The sequence below is a fragment of the Mesocricetus auratus genome, unplaced genomic scaffold, assembly GCF_017639785.1.
Source record: "Mesocricetus auratus isolate SY011 unplaced genomic scaffold, BCM_Maur_2.0 Super-Scaffold_100027, whole genome shotgun sequence".
In the NCBI taxonomy this organism is placed as follows: Eukaryota; Metazoa; Chordata; class Mammalia; order Rodentia; family Cricetidae; genus Mesocricetus; species Mesocricetus auratus.
Genome location: NW_024429208.1, coordinates 25,565,037 through 25,590,154, shown reverse-complemented (window position 1 = coordinate 25,590,154; position 25,118 = coordinate 25,565,037). Strand labels below are relative to the sequence as shown.

At 39.7% G+C, this 25,118-nt stretch overlaps 1 protein-coding gene and 1 non-coding gene across 5 annotated transcripts in view; both read left to right on the top strand.

Moving 5' to 3' along the window:
• The window catches only part of Ccdc138 (coiled-coil domain containing 138), a 52,216-nt gene that overhangs the window by 23,511 nt on the left and 3,587 nt on the right, over positions 1–25,118 (top strand). For 3 of the 4 annotated variants that reach the window (XM_040732387.1, XM_040732389.1, XM_040732386.1), the window contains exons 11-14: positions 833–994; positions 4,813–4,929; positions 9,084–9,276; positions 20,783–20,959. In XM_040732387.1, the coding sequence (XP_040588321.1) occupies positions 833–994; positions 4,813–4,929; positions 9,084–9,276; positions 20,783–20,959 (649 nt within the window). The remainder of the gene's footprint in view (positions 1–832; positions 995–4,812; positions 4,930–9,083; positions 9,277–20,782; positions 20,960–25,118) is intronic. The other variant, XM_040732388.1, reaches the window with a different exon arrangement.
• LOC121134425 lies at positions 20,006–20,112 on the top strand. Its single transcript, XR_005871498.1, has one exon. It is a non-coding gene; the product is annotated as a U6 spliceosomal RNA (small nuclear RNA).

The following is a 25,118-nucleotide window of genomic DNA, read 5'->3' as shown; positions in this document are numbered from 1 at the left end:
CTTTTGTCTTACTGCTTTTTTCTTCTGTTTAAGTAGGCTCCCAGAGAATAGGGTTTCTGGAAGAAAAATTGCTTATCAGGTTATTATTACAAAGAAAGAAAGTTTTGTGGGAAGAAAATATGAAATCCTGCAGTAGAAATTCTTTAGTTTAGGGAATCATAGAGTCTGTAATGATTTCCTTTTTTTTTTTTTTTTTTTGAGACAGGCTAGTCCATGTTGTTGAATTAAAGCCATTTTTTTTTACATTTTTGTGTTATCAGACTTCAATAATTTTAATGATAATTATTTTAAAAACATTTCAGGTGGGTGTTGTGGCACACACCTTTAATCCCAGCACTCAGGAGGCAGAGGCAGGCGAATCTCTGTGAGTTCAAGACCAGCCTGGCCTATGAAGTGAGTTCTAGGACAGCCAGGGCTGTTATATAGGGAAACCCTAGCTCAAAAAATATTTTTTTTCTTGGTTTCCAGACAGTCTTACTGTGTATGTAACCCAGTTTGCCCTGAAACTCTATATCTTCTCGCTTCATGTTCTTTAGTGCTGGAATGGAGCTATGTAGAGTAAGGCCACTATAATATAGCCACTGAAAAATTTTATTATAGCAATAAAGTATACTTGTATTTCCCTTATTATGATGAATTTACTTGTCTTATCCAAGCAGGCATTTAATGTTTTTAATATAATTGTAAATATGTGATTTGGAATTGATATTAGGTAAACACCTAAACACTTGTCTAGGTAAATTATTGTATAACCACCAAATTTAAGGCTTTCTTTTTAGTTTTTATGGGGTTTTCAACTGCAGTCATGTTTGATTTAATGTTTGATCAACAGACGGCACTCAACGGACAAGTGTATGAACTGTTAATTGTTTTCATGGACTGGATATCAGTCCACCATCTTAGCAAAGTGGATCCTGAAGAACCTGGTGTAGATGGTGAAAAACCATCCTTCAAACCGTCCCAGAGAAGTGATATTCAAGAGAAGTGTGTAAAGGTTGGTTTTTACGACTCACTTATTTTTATTTTATCTGTATAAGTGCCACATGTGTGCCTGGTGTCTGTGGAGGCCAGAAGAGGGTGTTGTGTAGAAGGTTGTGAGCCTGTGTGAGTGCTTCAAACCTAAGCTGGGTCCTTTGTGAAGGCAGTAGGTGCATTTAACCACTGAGTCATTTCTCCAGCCCCCAAGGTTTTATTTTATCGTTAATTTGAAATACATGAAGAGTAAGTAAGGAAAAGCCTTTGGCAGTTTCATTCATTTATTTATTAAATTACATCTATTTATTGGGAGGGGTATACACACCACTACACATGTATGGAGATCAGAGGACAACTTTCTGGAGTCAGTTCTCTCTTCCCACTATGTGTGTTAGTATTAAGGCATCTGTACTGGCCTGTCCTTGGGGTTCTGACAGGATACCCCCTCAGCTGCAGCCACTAAGAACAACACCTGTGAATAGTCACTATGTTCCCTTTTAAAAGGGCCCTACTTATCTCCTATCCTTCTCTCTCTCTCTCTCTCTCTCTCTCTCTCTCTCTCTCTCTCTCTCTCTCTCTCTCTCTCTCTCTCTCTCTCTCTCTCTCTCTCTCTCTCTCTTTCTCTCTCTCTCTCTCCCCCCCCCTCCCTCGCTCCCTCTCCTGATGCTCCTGTCCCCAGAGACCATTCTCCCTCCCTCCCTTTCCTCTTCTTATGGACCCTTTCCAATAATAATAATAATAATAATAATAATAATAATAATAATAATACCCTTTTGCTTGAACTCAATATTGCATGGTGTCTTTCTCTTTCCAGCTGCTTTTTAAAAATTACAACAATGTGGTTCTCAGGTTCAGTGGCAAGCACCTTTACCCACTACGCCTTCTTACTGGCTCTGACATTTTCTTAAAAATTAGTTCCCTACATTTTATTTTATGTGAGAGTATTTTGCCTACGTGCATGTATGTGTACCACATTTAAATATGGTGCCTGCAGAGGTTAGAAGAGTGTTTTGGATTCTCTAGAACAGTAGTTCTCAACCTGTGGCTTGAGACCCCTGTGTATGTATTGGGGGTCAAATGACCCTTTCACAGGGGTTACCTAAGGCCATTGGAACACACAGACGTATACATTATGATTCATAACAGCAACAAAATTACAGTTATGAAGTAGCAATGAAAATAATTTCATGATTGGGGGTCACCACAGCATGAAGAATCGTATTAAAGCGGCACAGCATTAGGAAGGTTGAGAACCACTGCTCTAGAACTAGAGTTACGAATGGCTGTGAACAATCATATGATGCCAGGAATTGAACCCTAGTCCTCTGCAAGAGCAAAACGTGCTCTTAACCACTGAGCCATCTCTCCAGCCCCAACTTTCTGACATGTTCCTAAGTGAAAAATGTTGAAAGTATTTTTGTTTTGTGAGGCAGGATCTCGGTATATAACTTTGGCTGTCCTTAAATTCACTCTGTAGTTCAGGGTGGTGTTAAATTTAGGATTCTCTTGTCACTGCCTCCGTTTCTGGGATTATAAATATGTGCTTCTGTATCTGACTTAGAAGCATTTTTGCTAGAAAATTGTCTGTCCAACCGTTTTTAACATGATTCATTTCAGACCTCAATATTAATTCATACTAAATTTGAAAGGTTTTATGTGTATGCTTGTTGTGTGTGTGTGTGTGTGTCTGTACGTGTGCTAAATTCATGCAGTGCTCAAGGAGCTAGAAGAGAGTGATGGGCCCTCTGGGACTGGAGTTACAGACTGTTGTAGGCCACCATGGAGTTCTGGGAACTAAACCCTTGTATTTGTAGTTTTCTTAATATGATGGGAATTGGTTTTTTTGAAAAGTAGAGACATGATCTTAATAAAATGCTTAAAAGTGCCCAAACTATCATCTGTTGAGTAATGTGAGTAGTTTTTCCTACATACAGTTGTAGATTTGAAACCTATTGGGATAATTCTATTTTAATTTATTTTAATTCTATTTGGGATTAAGGGTAAAATCTCTGCTTTCAGGGGTTCTCATCATCAAAGGGAAATATTTCCTAATATTATATCAGTGCTCAAGATTTATAACTAGTATGACAGGTGTTTAGAGACTGACATTTAGCACAAAAACTTTGAGGAAAGGACAGGTTTTGTTTGTTATTTTCAGGAATAATTCATGACTATTAAGTAGTTCAGGATTTTGAGCAAATTATATTCATCTTTTTTTAAATTTTTAGCTACAAAGGTCCTTCAAAAAGTCTTTTGTGCTAGGTAGAAAAATGTTCCCATTCTGACCTTTGGTAGTATGTTTTGGTACATGACAAGAAGGAATGAAAAGTGTCAGTCGCTGTCCTTGAAAACAGGGAGCTTTCCCAGGTTTCCAGGGAGGTCCAGCACACCGAGTATTTAAACTGGAAAGGAAGAGTTAGAAGAATAGGTTGAATACTCAGTGCATCCTTGTTGGCATTGAACATGGACCAAGGAGGGGAATGAGCAATGGGAAGGAGACAGTTCTGGAGGCCGGATACTGCCCTCAGCTCAGTCAGCATAGATCTCAGTGCCAGAACTGCAGAGAACTGAGCTCTGCTGGCAACTTGAATAAGTAAGGAGTGAATCCTCCCCTTAGCCGCCAGAAACAGGTACAGGGTGGTAGACATCTTAATCTTGGCCAGCTGAGACCTACATCTGACCCAAGTGTTGTTTAAATATACTTTGTGGTACTTTATTATAGCTATTTGGGACACATTTTATTTAGGTTTTTTTCAGTTTTTTATTTTTTAGTTAGAATTTTTAACACCTATATAAAGTATTTCTCTATAGCAAGCTCAAAGCCAGAAGTGAATTCATGAAACTGTCTCAAGAATAACTTTTTGGGGGGAGGGTTTCTCTGTAGCTTTGGAGGCTATCCTGGAACTAGTTCTTGTAGACCAAACTGGTCTTGAACTTACAGAGATCCGCCTGTCTCTGCCTCCCAAGTGCTGGGATTAAAGGTGTGCGCCACCACCCAGTCTCTCAAAAATACTTTTAAAAATGAAATCTGAACTGGGTCTGGTATCAAATGCCTTTAAATCCTAGTACCCAGGAGGCAGAGGTAGGTGGAACTCTGAGCCTGGACTACAGACCACGTTTCACACAAACCAGAAATACATGGTAAGACCCTATCTCAAAAAAAAAAGAAAGAAATTTACATTAGTTTAATAATATATTTATCTCATATCTGGCTCAGATTCATTTATCTTTATGAATACTTTTAATAGACTTAAGACAACAAGAGAAAAACACATAGCCACATACAAAGGCGCCTCTGTGAACATGTTAGCATCTCTTGTAGCAGATCTTGGTGAGCCAGTTGTGGTGGCACAGAGTACTGAAATTTAAAACCGTCAGATGCACTGTGTCCAGTAGAACAGCCTTTCACAAATGGAGAAACGAAGACTCTCAGATATACAAAGCCGAGGGCTTTATCAACCTCCGTCCTGCTGGAGATACTAAAGGGAATCGTCAAGATGGAATGAAAGCTCACATAAACCACATGAAAGAATAAATGTGGTAAATTGCAGTGACTTTGATATAAAGTGTGTAATATGAAAACTGTAAAATTGTTGAAAGAAATTTAAAATATCTAAATAATGAACATCCTTAGTCCAAAGACCTAATATTTTTAGAGATGTCAGTTCCCTACCCCCAATTAGTCTGCATATTCAGTGCATTATTCAGATTTCACCTGGCTTCTTTGTAGAAGTGGATAGACCAATCCTAGAAGTCGTTTAGTTCATTTTTAGAAAGTCATGGCAGTTAATTTCAGATATCTAAATATGTGTTGCTTTTGTTTCCCACCACCTTCAGCTTTTGCCTATGATGACAGAGCAGCTCCAGTGGATGCCATTGGTGAATGTCAAACTGCATGAGCCTTTTGTAAAGTTTATATATTGGTCTCTAAGGCAGCTGCATGCTGGGACACAGGTACTGACTCATCAGAATCTATCTTTGAGTAGACTCTATTTGGTATCAGTTCTCTTGGTTATGTTTCACAGAAAAATAAATAGTACACCATGTGTGTGCAATCTGTTTCTTGTTTGAGAACAGTCTTCTCCATAAAATGCCGTCCTAAGGTTTTGATAAGAATTGTATTCAGCTTGTATACCAATTTCATGTGCTGAGCACTGACGTAGGAATGTAATCATCTTTTCACTCACAACTCTGTGTTTTTGCACCATGGCTGTATAATTTTCGCATAAAATTCATGTGTGGACTCTTCAATTTTTAACTATTTGAGTTTTTGAGTGATTTTTTTTTTTAATCGAGACAGGGTTTCTCTGTGGCTTTGGAGGCTGTCCTGTAACTAGCTCTTGTAGACCAGGCTGGTCTCGAACTCACAGAGATCCTGCCTGCCTCTGCCTCCTGAGTGCTGGGATTAAAGGCGTGCACCACTAACACCCAGGTAACCACAGCAACTCTTGTAAAGGAGAACATTTAAGTGTGGTGGTGGCTTATAGTTGAAAGGTTCAGCCCATTATCATGGTGGGAACCAAGGCAGCATGTAGGCAGACATGGTGCTGGAGAAGTAGCTGGCGACATGAAATGATCTGACACACTAGGCAGTGTCCTGAGCATGGGAAACCTCAAAGCCTGCCCTCACGGTGACACACTTCTAACAAGGCCATATCCACTTCAACAAAACCATACCTCCTAGTAGTGCCACTCCCTATGAGATTATGTTGGTCAATTATATTCAAACTACCATAGCATATAGATATATACTTGATTAATAAGGAATGTTGATCTTTGGTTTTTGTGTTTTGAGCCTTTTCTGGTTTTGTATCTATTTAATTTATAAAAATTGAAATCACCTCATCCTTTATATTTCTTAAATATTATTAGGCAGTATCTTAGTTAGGGGTTCTGTTGCTGTGAAGAGACACCATGATCACAATAACTCTTTTTTGTTTTTTGTTTTTTAATTAATTAATTAATTAATTTTGTTTTTTTGAGACAGGGTTTCTCTGTGGCTTTGGAGGCTGACCTGGAACTAGCTCTTGTAAACCAGGCTGGTCTTGAACTCACAGAGATCCGCCTGCCTCTGTCTCCTGAGTGCTGCAATTAAAGGCATGCGCCACCACTGCCTGGCAACACACAGTAAAGGAAAACATTTAATTGGGGCTGGCTTACAGTTCAGAGGTTTAATCCATTATCATCATTTCGAGAAGCAAGATAGCATGGTGCTGGAGAGGTAACTGAGAGTTTTACGTCTTGATCTGCAGGCAGCAGAAGGAGACTGCCACACTGGGTGTAGCTTGAGCATGTAAGACCTCCAAACCCCCCCTCCCCGTGTGTGTGTGTGTGTGTGTGTGTGTGTGTGTGTGTGTGTGTGTGTGTGTGTGTGTGTGTGTATGGCTATAGGGAACAAATAGACGTAATAGGCATAGGGTATCTTCCACAGTCACTTTACCTTATTTATTTATTTATTTATTTATTTATTTATTTATTTATTTTTGGTTTTTCGAGACAGGGTTTCTCTGTGTAGTTTTGGAGGCTGTCCTGGCACTCGCTCTGTAGACCAGGCTGGCCTCGAACTCACAGAGATCCGACTGCCTCTGCCTCCCGAGTGCGATTTCTGCATGAAATATGTGTGTGGAGGTCAGAGCACAAAGGACAGCTTTGAGGAGTTGGTTCTTTCCTAGCTTTCTGTAGATTCCAGGGTCAGGTCAGGAATAAATGCTCCTCTGAGCGATCTTGTAAGTCCCCCACCTTTTTGAGACAGGGTCTCTCACTGAACCCAGAGCTCACTGATTGGTTAAAATCAGTGAGCTGACTAGTGATGCTCAAAGATCTGCTTATGTTCCCCCATAAACACTAGCCCCCCAATACTGGGGTTACAGATGGGAGTGCTGGGGATCCACCTGAGGTTTTCATGCTTGTACCGCAGGCACTTAGCCACCCGAGGCATCTCTCTTATCCCACATGTCTTTGTATGTCACATTTTCATTCATATTCTTAAAAATATTTATTTTATTTTTATTTGTGTGCATGTATATGTGTGTCTATGTGTGGTTTTCTACCATATGAGGGTGTCAGATCTCCTGGACCTGGGATCAGAAGCAGTTGCGAGCTGCCTGGCTGAGGTGCTGGGATCTGAACTGCAGTCCTGCAAGAGCAGCAAACACTGGCAACTATGTGCCATCTCTCCAGTCCCTCCCTCTACATTTCCATACTGGTTTTTTAATCCCCTTGGAATGTCCTCTTTGGTGTACGTGTTACTTGGAAATTTTAGTTCTTTCTGCTTTTGTTTTGCTAACAGCTGTATTGTTTGTTCTGTTGTTGAGTGGAGTGTTTTTATAAATGTTAATTGGTGGTATTTATAAGTTCTATATCCTCTCTGATACTTTGTCTAGTTCTACTACTAACAGCTGAGGATAGTATGTTAAAATTATGTTATTTCATGCACATTTGTGTCTCACTTGTATCACATTAAATAATCAACTTAAGAATTTTTATGTGCACTGCCCATGGAGTTCAGAAGAGGGTATCTGACTCCCTGGAGTTAGAGTTAGAGATAGTTGTGAGCTGCCGTGTAGTGCTGGAAACCAAACATGGGTCCTGTACAAGAGCAGGTGGTGTTCTTAACAGCCAAGTCACCTCTCCAGCCTGTTTCACATTTTATAACTTGGTTGATTGGTGGGTATACATTTAGGATTATTGTGCCTTCTTGGTATAGTGACTATGTTTTTATTATGTAATTTTTTTTCTTTAAAATTTTTTGTTATTGGGCTTTTAAAATCTTACTTATCTATCTACCTATTTATTTATTGAGGCAGGGTTTCTCTGTATAACAGCTCTAGCTGTCCTATAGCTTACTTTGTGGACCAGGCTGGCCTTGAACTCATAGAGATCCACTTACCTGCCTCTGCCTCCTGAATGCTAAGATTAAAGGTGTCAGCCACCACTGCTCAGCTTTAAAATTTTTTTGAATGATGCAAATTTTAATTATTTTAGACTTAAAAATAAAACTATTCTACATAGTTTCCTCATGAATACTAAAATATTATTTACAGTACATTTAAATCAGAGTGCACTGTCCATGCCATTCAGTTCCCAATCATTTGATATCCAAAATCTCAGAATATCTGTTTCTAGTTTTGAGTGTACAAATGGGTTGTTCACATTTCAGTATCATTGCTGAGTTTAGAATCAGTTTACAAATCCTCGTGAATATGTGGAAAATCATTGTGAACATCAGTGAGAACGGCTGGAAGAATTAAGTCACACAGAGAAACTTTTAAGTTATCTAAGTCTAGCATACGCATTCTTGTTTTTCAGTAGTTTGAAATGGTTTTCTTTTGTTTGAGTCATAATAAATCTGTGGTAGACCACCAGATCCCAAGTTATTCCAGAGATACCTTATTCTGCACCATTATTTCTATTTTGTCCATTTTCTTGTTGAAATTTATTCCTTGAGAATTTCCCATGATTCTGACCCAGTATTTTCTTCTTTTGAACTTGTTAAATTTTCAGAGTCACTGGGGGTATTTATAGTGAGACTGAGCTGAAAACATGAAGAAGTTGGTCATTTGATAAGCAAACACTTCTGAATCTTGCCCAGGGGCAGTCTTGGCAACATTTGGGCTGGGGCTAGGCAGGGCCTTGGTTCCTGGGAACCTGGCTTTTCCTCCTTGATGATCCTGGAATTATCTGTCCCCAGGCTGCCATGTGCTCAGTCTGTGATGCCCTTTCAATACCCTGTGTTCCTTTTGTGCAACATTGCTTGGTTAGCTTCCTGCTGACTTCATTCTTAGTCAGGGCCTCTGAGAAAACCTTGGGTTGGCCTGGCTCCCAACAGAGAAAAGTAGTGAACTCAGAGTCCAACTCTTTTCTTTTGATATATTTCTCTATGCTAGATTTAACCTGATCTTAATTTATTAGGAAAACATTTCAAGAAAAGAAGTCCATACTTGGTTTTTTAAAGTTAATTATACGGTTTTAACTCTAATCTACATGTTTTCAATTCTGTTGTCATAAATATTTGCTTTAATGCATAAATTTGACCAAAGTATTTAAAATGGATGATTGTGTATGTGGTGTATGTGTATATATATATATATATATATTTTTTTAAACAGCATTCAACTATGACCTCAACATTGAGGAGGCTGGGTGAAGACATATTTAAAGGAGTGGCAATTAAAGGAACTCAGGATAATTCTTTAGAGCATTCTGTGGAGAACAGACCAAAGACAGCAGCATTCTTCAAGAGCTCCAACTTGTCACTGAGATTTTTATCAACCCTGATTGTCCTTAAAACAGTCACTCAAGGTAAGCTTCCAGAGTGTTTACTGGTGATGTTAGTTAAACTTTTATGGGAGACTATTGTATAATGAAGCATTTCTTTTATAGTCACAAATGTTCAACCTTTCCAGAATGAAGTTTTGAGTTATTTTTTTTAACAGTGGCACATTTTGAAAACAATCACTTGTAATTGCTGGATTTAAGAAAAATAAACTCTTGAGGCATATATCGCTGTTGTTTTGAGACAGGGTCTCTCTAGTTAGCTCTGGCTGACCTGGAACTCACTATGTAGACCAGGCTAGCCTCAAACTCACAGAGGTACTCCTGCCTCTGCTTCCTGAGTGCTGGGATTAAAGGCATGTGCCATCATGCCCTGCTTTTGTTGATTTTCTTAGATCACATTTTTATGTGACCTTTGTTGCCTTAGTATTTGTCACATAAATTAAAATTGTATTGTTTTCACTAGAGAGGAGAACAGGAGTGAAGGGGGAAGTTCTTCTGTCTATATGTTTCTCTTATTGGTTAATGAATAAAACACTGATTGGCTGATTGGCCAGACAGGAAGATCACTCTTGGAAAGGCATTATTATCCCAAAATAAATTCATCTCAGACCTATCTTAGAAACTTTTCTGTACACACACACACACACACACACACACACACACAGACAAAATTTTCACAGGCAGTCCATAACCTTACATAAAAAACATGTATATTCACCAGAGGTAGGTAAAGTCAAAATTAGGAACTCAAAGCCACTATGTCAATCAAGGATAATATTCAAAGTCCTGTATCAACATATGATAACACCATCTAATGCAGTAGTGCTGCAACCCCGTTAATACAGTTTGTGTGTGGTCACCTCCAGCCATAAAGTTATTTTATCTATTTATTTATTTATTAATCCATTTATTTATTTATTTTGGTTTTTTGAGACAGGGTTTCTCTGTGGCTTTGGAGGCTGTCCTGGAACTAGCTCTTGTAGACCAGGCTGGTCTCCAACTCACAGAGATCCGCCTGCCTCTACTTCCTAAGTGCTGGGATTAAAGGCGTGCGCCACCAACTCTGGCTAAAGTTACTTTATTACTGTAGTTTTGCTGCTGTTTGAAGTCATAAATATCTGATATGCAGGATATCTGATATGTGAGCCCCTGAAAAGGGTTGCGACCCACAGTTTAAGAACCATTAGTCTAATGAAAGGTAATGTTTATTTTTCTAAGCATTTATTTTAATTAATTAGTTAATTGGGAGTACACATGTGGAGGTCAGAAGACAGTTTGCGGGAATTAGATTCTGCAGGTCAAACTTGGGCCATCAGATTGGGTGCAAGTACCTTTACTTACTGAGCCATCATGCTAGCCCATAATGTTCATTCTTGTTAAACTCTGAAAAAAACAAGAATGCAAAGTCTGTTTATTTTATATGAGGAAATAAGATGGAATAAGATGGTGTCTGTTATACTTCTTGTGTAGTATGCTGGACAGTACAGTATTGGACTTGTTGGTGTGTGAGTATTGGAAAAGAATAAGCTATAGGGTTTTTATATGTAAAACTAAAAAACTATCAGTAAAAGAGAAAAAGCATAGAAAATATGCCAAAAAATGGCAAATACCTTAATTAAAAAGCAAAACTTGTCTCTTGAATAATACAACTATATTCTTCCTGTAAGAAGCCCATTTTATATACAAATTGACTATAAATAAATTAAACACCAATTAAAGGAAAAACAACACAGTAACTGGACATGGTTGTACACATCTTTAACACCAACATTTGGGAAGCAGAGGCAAGTGGATCTTTGAGGGTTTTTTTAAATAATTTATTTTTATGTTACATGAATTAGTGTTTTACCTTCTGTGTGAGGGTGTTGGATCCCCTGGAACTGAAGTCACAGACAGTTGGGGCTGCCATTTGCATGATGGGAACTGGACCCTTCCTCTGGAAGAACAGTCAGTGCTTTTAACCTCTGAGCCATCTCTCCAGCCCCTGGATCTTTGAGTTTTGAGGACAGCATGATCTACATAACAAGTTGCAGGTTCTCCAAGGCTGTACAATGAGATCCTGTCTTAAAACAAAACGGAAGATGAGGCACAGAATTAATGTTAGATACAACAAATTTCTAAGGACAGATTGTTCCTGGAAAGGATTGTCCCATAATAGTTAAGTGGTCAGTTCATCAGGGGATCACTATGATCCTTTCTGTATCTGGAAACATAGCCAAAACTGGTAGAATTAAAGGAAGAAACAGTAAGTCTGTGAATATGGCCAGAAATGACAACATTTCTAAGCAGTTGAACATTGGCAGAAAGTAAGGATTTAGGGGCTGGGGAGATTGCTCAGTGTTTGAAGTGCACACTGCTCTCTCTAGGACTGAAGTTTACTTCCTAGCACCACACCCAATGCCTCTCACCAGCTTGTAACACCCTCTTCTGGCTTCTGTAGGCACTGTACTTACATGCACATATCCACACACATTCCCACTTGCACCTAAAAATAATGGGCATATCAGATATCCTACATACGACTGGGCTAGAGTGTTGACTCAACAGTTAAGAACTCTTAGAGGACCGAGGTTTGATGCCCACCACCTGCATGGTGGCTCACTTTTGCTCTAGTCCCAGGGGATTCAGTTCCTTTTTCTGGCTTCCTTGGGCCATATATTGTGGTACAGACATACATGCAGGCAAAATACCCACTCACACAAAATAATAAAGTAATTTAAAAAGAAAAATAAGTCTTTTTAAAAAGTAAAGTGGGTTTGAGCAACACTATCAGCCAACTTGATCTGTTTATAGAAATCTACCTAACAACAGAAGAAAACACTGTAGTGTTCATGGTTAGGACATTGCATGGGTCATAAAACAAACTTTAATAAATTTAAAAAGATTTCAAGTTGTAGAAAAACAGTTGTATGTGTTTCCCCCTAGTTGATACTCATAAAGCCTTCAAGTATTTGGAACTAAAGTGATCTATGTAACCCACAAGTCACAGTAGATGAAAAAAAAATGAAACCAGAACATTCCAAACTTTGTGGGATGGGGCGAAAGTAACATTCAAAGGTACTCAATGCCTTTAAAACAAAGGGGAGGACAGTGAAGCAAATAAAAAACATAAATTTTAAGGCTATAATCAGCCGAAGTCTGTGAAAATATGAAAAGTAACAGAGAAAAATCAGTGAAGACCAAAACTCTTTCATGGAGAAGACTACTAAACTGGTATGTCTAGTGAGGCTGAAGAGAAAGGAAGAGAAGGAAGAAAATCAGTGGCAGCAGAAACAAGGGTGACTTAACAGGACTCAGAAGAGAGTAAAGAGTGTACTAAATAAATTAAAGCCAGCACACAACACTTCTGAGGAAATGGCATATTATTTCAAAGATATAAGTGCTAAATCCTTTAACCTGAAAGACCCCATGTCTACATAGAAGTTGAATCTGTAGTTACAGTTTCCCTTCAGGAAAATTATAGCCACAGACGGTTTTACTTGGGAGTTATACCAAGTATTCAGTGGAAACTTTCTAGATTAAAAAAAAATGAAGTGAGCCAGGAGGTGGTGGCACACGCCTTTAATCCCGGCACTCAGGAGGCAGAGGCAGAGGCAGGCGGATCTCTGTGAGTTCGAGACCAGCCTGGTCTACAAGAGCTAGTTCCAGGACAACCTCCAAAGCCACAGAGAAACCCTGTCTCTAACCCCCCCAAATATTTATAAACATGTGAGAGACAAAAGATATAAAATGATGTAGATTGTTTACTAAAACTGTGGAGAGAAACCAAAGGTCAAATATGTAGACATTCTAGGCAGACATACCTTATTCACAGATCAGGAAGTTTAGTGGATTTTGTTTGTTGGTGTTTTTGAGCCAGTGTTTCTCTGTGTAGCCCTGGCTGTCTGGAACTCTCTCTCTAGACCAGGCTGGACTTGAACTCACAGAGATCCAGCTGCCTCTGCCTCTGCCTCTGGGATTAAAGGCCTGTGCCACTGCCACCCATGAAGATTAGTTTTAAGGTGTCAGTTCTTTCCAAATTGGTTGCTGTGGCTTCCTAGTGATCAAAATGATATTAAGCTCTTAGTTAGAAATTGATAAGCAGATTTCAAAGTTCAAACAGAAACCCAGAAGGTTTAAAGTCCTTAACACAAATTTGTTTTATTCTACCGGACTTTAAAAGAGCATGGTATTGTTGTAAAGCCAGATATCAGTGGCTAATCTAAAACAGATCTACACATTATGGCCAGTATATTTTCAGCAAGTTGTCCAGACAATTCAATATGGACAGGGCTAGTCCTTTCTGAAAATGAGGCTAGAGTGATAGTGTATCACACGTGGTTGGGGGGAGGGCATACAACAACAAAAAACTCAAAATAGAAATTGAAAAGCTAGAGCTATAAAAGTTCAAGAAGAAAACATATGAGATTATGTTACTAAACTTGGGTTTTACATAAAGTTTTGGTTTTTTCCCTTCTTTTTGATACAGGTATTATCTAACCTAGTCTAGCTTCAGATTTTCTATGTAATTGAGGGTGTCCTTAAACTTGCTATGTAATTCATGGCAATCTCAAGATTGTGGAAAGCTTTCCGACTCTGCCTCCCAAGTACTGGGATTATAGGTGTGTGTCAACACACCAAGGAAAAATATTTTAACAGACCAAAATTGTCTTAATTTAGGGAAGATAATTTGACTTTGTCAAAATTAAAAATTTTGTGGTCTGGAGAGACGGCTCAGTCATCAAAGAGCACTTGGCTGCTCTTGCAGAGGACCAGGATTTGATTCCCAGTATGCACATCGGGTGGCTCACAACTGTTTATAACCCCAGTTCCAAGGAGAGCTGTAACTTCCTTCTGGCCTCCACAGGCACGTGGTACACCCATAGACAAATGGGCACTCACCTATACACCTACACCTACAAAATAAATACATGTGACCTCCTCATATAATCCTTTAATGGTTGCTTAGGATTTGATTTGTTGATAGAAGGAGACATTACAAAAGGTTTAAGAAGCTTTTTGGAGTGACAGGATGTAGTAATAGTCATGTTTTGGATAAGTTTAGAGATAGGAAAATATATAAGTTTCTTCCTTTAGCAAAACTAAAAGAATTGTACATATGTTAATGATTATTTCTTTTTAGATTGGTGAATTGGGATTCTTACAGGAGTGTGGGTGCGGGTTAGCCTACCCTAGTGGGTTAGGGTTAGTCTTGCTTAATTTCTGAAGTTCCCTGCTCAAATTACAGGTAGCTCCACCAGAGACTCCTTTATGTTTATTGCCGTGTTTTCATTGTACTTAGTACTGTTTCATAAAGACATTGTAAACGAATACGTAACATACTTTGGGTATGTCTCCCCCATACTCTATACTCTCCCTTCTTCTCCTCCTACCCCTTCCCTTTAGTCCCCTACATTCTAGAAAGATCTGCTTTTGCTTTCATGCTGTGTGTGTGTGTGTGTGTGTGTATGATTTTATATATCTATATAAAACCCAGGACCCACAAATAGAAAACATGCTGTATTTTTCTTTCATGAGGCCTAACTGACTTAACATGATAATTTCAAGTTGCATCCATTTTCCTACAAATGATAATTTTTGTTCTTTACAACAGAATAAAATTCCATTGTGCATATCCACCACATGTTCTCTCTCTTACTCCTAGACATGCCCAGCCTAGCTCTATAATTCAGCTTTTGTGAACGGTGCTTCAGTGACCACTGCTATGATGTGTTCACTGGGATCCTCTGGGGAAGTTCATAGGAGTAGGGTAGCTGGGCCAGATCTGCTTTGAATTTTTTGAGACACCTCCAAACTGATTTTTGCAGAGACTGGCCTGGTTACATTCCCAAAAGCAGTGTATATAGGGGTTCCCTCCCCCATCCCCTATTCTTGCCATTTACTGCTTTGTGTCCTCTCCCTCACTTTCTCTCTCCTTTCCTCTCCCCTCCCACCCTCCTCCCCCCCCTTTTTGAGACAGAGTTCTCTGTGTAGCCCTGCCTGTCCTGGAACTCTGTAGACCAGGTAGCCTCGACCTCAGAGATCTGCCTACCTCTGTTTCCTGAGTTGAGAGTAAAGGTGTGTGCCACCACTGCCGAGTGCTATGTGCTTTCTTAAAGACAACCACTCTGATTAGGGTGAGAGGGAATCTCCTTGTAGCTCTAATTTGCATTTCTTTGATGGCTTGTAAAATTGAACATTTTTTCCTGTTTTTAGCCACTTGTGTTTAGCTACTTATGTTTCATCTTTTTTGAGAACTGACTGTTCCGTTTCATTAGCCCATTTATTGATTGGGTTTTTTGATTTCCTGTTATTTCATTTTTGAGGTTTTGAGTTCTTTGTATACATCCTCTGAAAAGTGTGTAGTTGAAGATTTTTTTTCTCTTTCATTGGTATCTTTTCGGTTTTACTATACAGATGCCTTTGAAGTAGTGAAATCCCATTTCTCAATTGTTGGCATTATTTCCTGAGCAGTTGGGGTCCTTTTCAGAAAGTCGTTGCCTATGCCTACATCTTGAAGTGTTTGCTCTGCTTTTTCCCCTCACAGTTTGAGTTTCAGGTCTTGCATTAAGGTCTTTCATCCATTTGGAGTTGATTTTTGTTACAGGGAGAAAGAAAAATATCTAATTTCATTCTTCTATATGCGAATGTAGAAGGAATGTGCCAGTTTTGTGGCACAGTTTTGAAGAGGTTGCCTTTTCTCTAGTATACATTTTGGCATCTTTGCCAACATTGGAGTAGCTGTAGCTACATGACCTTATATTTGAGTCATCTATTGAGTTTTAATGCTAGTAGTTATGAGTAAAAGGAGTGTGCTACACTTATACTCCAGGAGATGTATAATTAGCTACCTAATTTATGTCTTTTACAACTGCCTCTGTTTTTAAACACATCTATGTTTATCTTGAAATTATAAAATTGTTGAAAACTTTCATACATGTATAAAATGTATCTTGATTATATCCTTCCTCGCTCTCTTCCTCCATTGCCCTTGCCCTCACCTCTTCTCACACATCTCCCTCCCTTTCAACCTCATGTTCTCTTTTAAAAATATTTGTAATCTCCCATTCATACTGCCAAGGACAGGTCCATACAGCATTGTTTTTGATTTCCTATTGTAAATAAAGGGAAATGTATACAATGTCCAGAGTCGTTAGTATCCTGCAGATGAAGGAAGAGGTTCCTTGCCACGGGAACCCAGTTTAAGTGGCACCAACCTTGATTTCCAGATGGTGCATCCACAAAAGGAAGTGTGATGATGTCTGCGTCATAAATCTGAAGAGGACTTGGGAGAAGTTGTTGCTTGCAGCTCAAGCTGTTACTGCCTGCTGATGTCTTCATTATCTTCTCAGGAGCACTGGCCAGCAAGGCATGCTGATATTTGCTGCTGCCACCAGACTCACTCCAGGTGCTGGCTGCTTTCACTGGCCAGGTCCAAGCAGACTTTAGGGAGCCTCATCTTTTGGCGGTGACTGATCCTAGGGCTGACCGCCAACCCCTTGTAGAGGCATCTTCTGCCAACCTGGCTACCATGCTCTGCATGATGCAGACTCTGCTCTGCTCTATGTAGACATAGCTACCCAAGGCAATGACAGAAGGGAGCTCACTCATTGGGTCTGATGTTGTGGATCCTGTCCCAGGAAGTTCTGTGCATGCACCATCTTCTGTGAGCACCCATGGGAGGTCATGCCCAGTCTCTACATCTACAGAGACCCGAGGAGACTGGGAAGAACAAGCCACTGCTGAAAAAGTCTGTGCCATGGAGGAATTTGGGGATGAATGGACTGTACCAGCTCCTGAGTTCACTGCTGCTCAGCGATATCAGACTGGTCTGAAGGTGTGTGGGTATCTTCTGTGCCTATCCAACAGATCTCCACTGAAGACCAGAGTGCCCAGCTGTCCACTGAGGACAGGTCTGCAGCTCCCACTGTACAGGCCACTGAATGGTTATGAGCTGTTCTGCAGACATGTGAACAGAGAGAAAGCAGGCGGAGGAAAGTAGAGTTCTAAAGCTTATATGCATACATACACACATGTCTCCACCCGGGGCATGGCCAACCTACTAGTGGCCCCTTCTCAGAGAAAAGTGATTCTCCGTCTCCAGCAGCTGTCAGCTGTCAGAAGCTCCTTAGCCCCTCCCCTACCCCTACAATGTATTTTCATTAGATCTATCCCCTCATTTCCAAATTTTCCCCTATATGTCTCCCATTCTCCCAAAGTCATGAACGCTTTTCTTATACTCACCCAGCCCACGAACTGCTGCCTGTGTGTAAATGGGTGTAGCACCATCTACTGGAACGTGACTAGCCTCTGGGCCACATCCTCTCCTTCAGTTGCCAATAATTCCTCACCCAGATGTGGGATTACATAATCCACCTCTCTCTTATCCATGCTGGGATTTGTTTATCTTTTAGTCACAAATTTATTCTATTTAACTTCCAGATCCACACATATAGCCCAAATCCGTTATTTTAAACTTTTTAGCCAGTCATCACTTAATCATGCTACCAACGGGATGTTTGACTCATTTCCTGTGTTTGTCACTGCAAATATTAACATATACATGCCTTAGCACTTTAAAAATGTACAATAAACTCACCAACCTGACACGGATATATGAAAGGACATGTCATTCTTTTTTAATTATTTATTCTTATTTTATGTACATTGGCATTTCGCCTGCATGTATGTCTGCGTGAGGGTGTCAGATCTTGGAGTTACAGACAGTTGTTAGCTGCCATGTGGGTGCTGGGAATCGAACTGAGGTCCTCTGGAAGGACAGTCAGTACTTTTATCCTTTGAGCCATCTCTCTAGCCCAGGATACGTCATTCTAATTTTAGCAGACATTGGTGTCTTTCTCAAAAGAGTGAGGCTATTATATCCTTTCGGTTCTCTCTCTCTCTCTCTCTCTCTCTCTCTCTCTCTCTCTCTCTCTCTCTCTCTCTGTGTGTATACATGCATGTACATGTGTATGTATGTGTGTCTCTGTGTTTGTATTGTGTGAGGTATATATGTATGAATGTATGAATGTATGTGGGGGTGGTTATGTGTACACCTGTATGTACAAGTGTTTGTCTTTGTGTGTGTGTGTGTGAGCCTCTTGATTGCATAGTCCCTCCACTCCCCATATATATATATATATATATGTATAATTACAAATAAAATAAATGTTTCTTAAAAAGATAAGACCACTTTAGAAAAAATAACCAAGTGCTATTTTTCTACTTGTGAAAACTGTTAAGGGGCAACTCTTTGCCTCATTTTTAAAAATTGAAAACAATTTCTCATATACTATATTCTGATTATGGTTTTTCCTCCTCCAGGATCCTTCCCTCTCCCTACTCATCCAATTTCATATCTTGTTTCTCTTTGTAGAAAACAGACAAAACCAACCAGAATTAGAAAAAAAAAGGAAAAAGAAAAAAAAAAGCACAAGAAACATCAACACACACAAATCCATAAAAATACAAAATAGGAAACCATAATATACAAGCAAAAGACCAGAAAGATTAGAGAGAGACAGGGGGGAGGGGAAGGGGAACATGACCTTTTAAGCTTGTAAATTAAAATTGTTTTAAAAGGTACCATGACGCAGGATGCAGTGACAAACACATGCAATTATCACTAGGGAAGCCAAGGGAAGAGAACAAAGGCAAACTTAAGGCTGGCTTGACCTACACATGATGTTCCAGACCAGGCAGACCTGTATATAGTAAGACCCTTTCTTAGCAGACAGCCCTGTATCAGTCAGTGCACGTAATCATGTTAGCTGCTGCAAGTGATTTCAAATACAGTAGGGGGCACTGTTGTAAAACTTGTTCCTGTAAAGAGGTAAGGATTTGTCTATTCTGTATGTATTGCTGCTTTTTTTAAAAAAGTTTGGGCCAGAGAGATGACTTGGTGGCTAAAGTATTGCTGGACAAGCATAAGAACCCAAGTTTAGGTCCCTAGCATTCTCATGAAAGCCGAGTACAGTGGTGTACATCTCTAACCCCAGCACTGAGGGCTTGGGCTCACTGACCAGCCTCTACCGATATGTTGAGATTCAAGTTCAGTGAGAGCCCCTGGCTCAAATCAAGTTAAGAAAAACAGACCAGAGGTTATGAATTTGAGAGCAAGGTCGTACCTAGGAGGAGGTGTGTAACACAAATAAATAAATGACCCAGAGACTGATATTGGAGTTCAGGCTTCAAGCTGAATATCAGAAAAGCAAAGAAAAACAAAAGTGTGTGGTGTCTTCAGCCACGGGGTGGTATCATCTGGTTCTGAGGGTGGCCCCTTCCCTCCTCTAATCAACAACTCACAGGGAGGTATCTCACACCTGGTACCATTGGGAATTCCATTTAGTAACATCACTTTAAGGCCAAGACCCCTCCCTTTTTTTTTTTTCAAAGACAGGGTCTTTCTATGTAGCTATGGCTGGCCTGGGGCACAATGATCTACCTCCCTCTGTGTGCTTTATGAAAAGCTTATGCCGCCACATGGGGCCCAAGACGCTCTGTTAAGTCTTCTCCTTTAAACTAGTTCTTCTCTCAATTTGGTGGCTCACCAGTCACATGTGGAACATTTTAAAAAGGGGAGTTTAAGGACTCTTGTCTCAAAGTGCCATTCCAGTGTGGGTCTTGGTAAAATCTTGCTGATGTTCATAATAATGGGTGAATTATAGAATGTAGTGGACCTGAGCATAGCCCGATATTTTTGAAGTTGTCTTTGAATGGTGTGATATTTGCTCTTTAGTAGGAGACAGAAACCCTTGTTTGAAACTCACTGAGCGTGCTCGCTTTGGCAGCACATATACTAAAATTGGAACGATACAGAGAAGATTAGCATGGCCCCTGCGCAAGGATGACACGCAAATTCATGAAGCGTTCCAGATTTTTTGCTCTTCCAAAGGTCCTGAGTTCAATTCCCAGCAACCACATGGTGGCTCACAACCATCTGTAATGAGACCTGGTGCCTTCTTCTGGCCAGCAGGCATACATGTAGGCAGAACACTGTATACATAATAAATAAATAAATAAACAAATAAATCTTTTAAAAAGCTGTTAATGAAAATCTGTAAAGCATTTTTAAAAAAATATTAAAAAACTCACTGAGCAGGTTTGTGTATAGTTACAATTTTAAATGGGGAGGCATTTAGAAGTCAGCAATAAGACATATGATCTTAGCAGCTATTTTAAAGATACATATGATGCTGTCTGTAGAAATGTAATAATTACAACAAAATATGGAAATATATACTACCGTGCTATTTAATATCAATCATTAATTTTCTTTCTTAGTATAAAAAGCAGCATAGGTCTGATTATCTTCGTACTGAAATGTAAATACACTAAATGAATTTGCCCCATTGCAATTGGACAGCTTTTTCTCTCTCCTTCCCCAGTGAGCAGTCTTTGAGGGGGATGAATCTAAATTTAGTTTGTGATCTCTTGTCATTTGATTATTTTTACATTTCTTTTGCTTTATTAAAGATGTGGCTCTTTTTGTTTAACCTTAAGTTTCTGATTTAATGACGGATGCATAGATGGTTGTTTGTGTTGTTTTCAGCTGACTACCTAGCTCAAGCATTTGATTCCCTTTGTTTGGACTTGAAGACAGATGAAGGAAAAACCTTATTTTTAGAGTACCAAGCTGTTCCAGTAATACTAAAACACCTGAGGATATCCAGTAAAGGGCTCTTATCCAACGTCATCGATAGTCTGCTTCAGATGACAGTAGAATCAAGTAAGTGTTTATGTTTATGTATGTAAAGAAATGATGCTTCCGTCCCCTCCTAATCACAGCATGTTAACTCTACATACCAGGCACCATTTCAGCTTTTAAATGGTGCCTATTTTTAAGAGTCCTTATTTAGGTCAGCACTCAGAACAAGAGGTTTTGTTACGGCATCTTGATATGTATATGTCATATTTGTTGTTGTATGTTCCTCCCCCACCACCCTCCTCTCTGCCCCCTTCTCTAGTTGGCTCCTGATCTTCCTCTGGTTAGTTCTCGTCTGTACCCTCTTATCATGTGTCTTCTGTTGTCATTCCTATTTCCCACAGCCCTTAAGATCTCTTCTTCCCCTCTTATGACTCCTTCTCTAGTTAAGTGTCCTGAAAACACAGACATATAGATGTAGCTATATACATATGTATATAATCTAAAATTTAAGTTCCTTGTATGATAAATAATGTGGTATTTGTCTCTGAGTCTGTTATCTCACATAACATAATCCATTTGCATCTGTTTTCTGAAAATGTCATGATTTTGTTTTTCTTTATGTAAAATTCCCTCGTGTATATATATGTACCACATTTTCTTTTCTTTGTTTAATAACCAAATAGGCTTTTAGGCTGGTATTTTCTTTTTATTTATTTGTTTTACAAACTGTTTTGCATCATAGTTTCCCCTCCTTCCTCTCCTCCCAGTCCCTCCCCCGACCCTCCTCTGTTTCCACCCCCTAACCCATTCCTCCATTTCTGTTTAGGAAAAGGTAGGTCTCCGATGAATATCAACAAAACATGGCATACCAAGATGCAGTAAGACTTAGTAAGCACTTCCCCATGTATTAAGGCTGGGCAAGGAGACCCAGTATGAGAAGGGTCCCAAAAGTCAGCAAAAGAGTCAGAAACAGCCCCGGTTCCCACTGTTAGGAGTCCTACAGGAGGACCAAGTTACACAACTGTTGTAACATATATGCCGAGTGCATAGGTCAGTCCCATGCAGGCTCCCTGATTGTCAGTTCAGTCTCTATGAGTCCCTATGTGCCTAGGTTAGTTGATTCTGCTAGTTTTCTGTGGTGTTCTTGACCCTTCTGGCTCCTACAGTCCTTTGTCCCCCACTTCTACAGGACTCCCTAAGCGCTGTCTAATGTTTGGCAGTGGGTCTGTGTTTGTTTCCATCAGTTGCTGGGTGAAGCCTCTCTGGTGACTACTGGGCTAGGCACCAATCTGTGTGTGTAGCAGAATGAATATCAGACATCATTACACTGACATTTCCCCCCTCCAGCCGTGTTTGGTTCTATCCTAGGTCTCTGTGTCTTCCAGCCTGTGTACCACATTTTCTTTATTAACTCATTTGTTGATGGGCATCAAGGGCTGCTTCCATTTCCTGGTTATTGTGAATAGTACAGCTCTAAACATAGAAGCACAAATATCTCTGGTGTGTTGACTTAGTACTGTGGATGGGTGATAGGGTGGTTTTATTTTCAGTTTTTGGGGGGATTTCCATACTGATTTCCATAGTGGCTGCACAAGTTTCTCAGGGTTTTCAAATTCCTGGCATGTTGCTCTTTGAGATTCAGGGGCAATAAATCTCAGGAATCCTCAAATATTTCATAATTACGATGACTTTACACCTCTTACTTCACTCTGTGTTAATTGGATAGCTAAAATTCATACATAAAGAATAAAATACCCTAAGTTTAGTAGTATTTACAAAGAACTTCATCCTACAGGAATATTTAAACAATAAAAAACATAATTTAAAACTCATGTCTCGCAGTCAGGTTAACAGCCTGTCATGGAATCACAAAGTGGCCGCTGCCCACTGAAGGTTGTGTTTTACACTGAGAATGTGTTATGCCTCCAGAGAGCATTCAGAGGACTTACTTGCATATAATACATGTGCGAATTCATTAGTAAGCATTTTCTTTATTAGTCTTGTTCCCTTTCTAAACGTTATACTCACATGTATATTTGTTTTTATGTATACATTGTACACATTATGGACTACAATCCATATACAGGGAGAACATGTGTTTGTTTGTTCTTCCTGAGATTGGGTGAGCTTGGTTAATATCATGCATTATAAATCCATCCATTTTCCTGCAAATTTGGTAATTTTGTTTTTCTTTAGAGCTGAGTAATATTCCATTATATATGTATGTGTGCCAGAGTTTTATTATCCATTCACTTCTTGAAGGGCACCTAAGTTGCCTCCATTTCCTTGCTGGAGTATTGAATAGAGCAGCAATGAACATGAGATGAAAATATCTCTACCACATGATAAAGAGTTCTCTGTGTATATGACCAGGAGTACAGTAGCTGTATCACATGGTAGTGCTGTTTCCAGTTTTCTGAGGAATCGCCAAGCTGATTTCTGTCATGGTTGCATTAATTTCACTCCTGCCAGAGGTGGATGAGGGTTCTTCTCTCTCCTCATCCTCTCTGGTATTTGTTGTCAGGTTTCATGATGACAGCTACTCTGACTGGGGTGAGATGTTATCTCGGAGCATTTACCTGATGACTGGGTGTGTTGAACATTTTTAATGGTTATTGACCATTTGAATCCCCCTCCCTTAACTTGCTGTAACTCATTACAGCATTACCCCCATTGGTTTGCAGCTTTATTTCCTAGGTATCTGCTTTCTACAGTTGTCTGTAAATTCTGTTTATTATCTGCCCCTTGTCTGAAGTGTAGAGGGTAAGGATATTTTCCCATTCTGTGGGCTGCCTGTGTGCTGACAGTTTCTTCCACTGCACAGAAACCTTACTTTCATGGTTTTTGGTGCTAACTTTTGTGCATTGAAGTTATGTCTGGAAAGTTCTTGCCCACTTTGGCATCTTGAAGAGTATTCCTCTGTTTTTAATCTAGAAATTGTATCTTTTATTTTTGTTTTCTTATTTTGACTAAGTTTTTGATAATTTTGTATAGTGTTTTGTGCTTTGATCATATTCACCCTCTCCCTGAACTCATCCCAGATCATCCCTCCTTTCCTATCTACCTCAGCTTCAGTTTCCTCTTTTCCCTCAAGACCAATTGGTGCTGCCCAGCTATTCCCGAATGTGTGGTCTTCCACTGGAGCATGCCTGACTGACCAGAGGTCACATTCTTAGAGGAAAACTGACTCTCCCTCTCAGCCCCTAACATTTGCTCATAGCTCCATGACTAGGGGTAGGATTCTATACCCAGCTCCCCTCTCCATGCTGGGATTGGGATCTGTCTGGTCTGGTCTTGCATAGGTCTCGTGTATGCTGTCACAAATGTAGTGAGATGATGTGTGCCGCTGTCCCACTGTGTCCAGAGGATACTGCTCCCTTATTGTCATCCACTGCCTCTGGCACTTAGATCCTTTCCTTCCGCTTCTGCCTCAGTGATCCCTGAGCCTTGAGAGGAGGCGTGCAGTGTATGTGTTCTGTTTAGGGCTGAGCATTCTACAGTCTCTTATTTTCTATTCCTTGACCAGTTGTGGGTCTCTGTGTTAATCATAATCTAGTACAAATGAAAGCTTATGATAAATCATTAGGAATCAACTGAACACTATGTCTGTTTAGCAAAATAATAGTAGGGGGTCTTCCCTAGGACCTGTGTCTTGTTTAGCCATAGGTTCTTAGCCTGATAATGATGACAGGTATGGGTTCCATTTTGGGGAATGGAACTGAAATCCAATTTGAAAATGGTTAGTAAAGAATGGCTCTGGGGTTACATACAGAAATAAAGATGGCACAATAACCGGAAAGCCTGTCCTAGCACAGGTGATGATGACTCAAAAAGTTGCATCTGTGGAGCTGACTACACAACTTGCAAGCCACTCCATGAGGAGCAATGTTAGGGAGGTGACTCGCTAGCCTTTGGCCTCCCTGCAAAGGGAGTGTTTCTATTTAGAGAAAGTGGTTCTCCGTCCCTCGCATAGACGCCTTTCCTTTTCCACCAGCCTGTTTCTGCTTCCTTGGCTTTACTTACTGTTTTAGATTTTGTCGCTTCTATAGTTTGTTTTAATCAATACAGTCTCAAGACAGTAACATACAAGCCTTCCAAGTTGTGTTTATAGATTTAAAAAGCAAGATGAATGCAAAACTATCATGGTTTTATATCTTTTATGGGAAATAACTTGCATTTAGGGGAAAAAAGCCATTTGCAGAAGCTTTTTACTAAAGAGTGAATTGTTTTAAAGGTCACA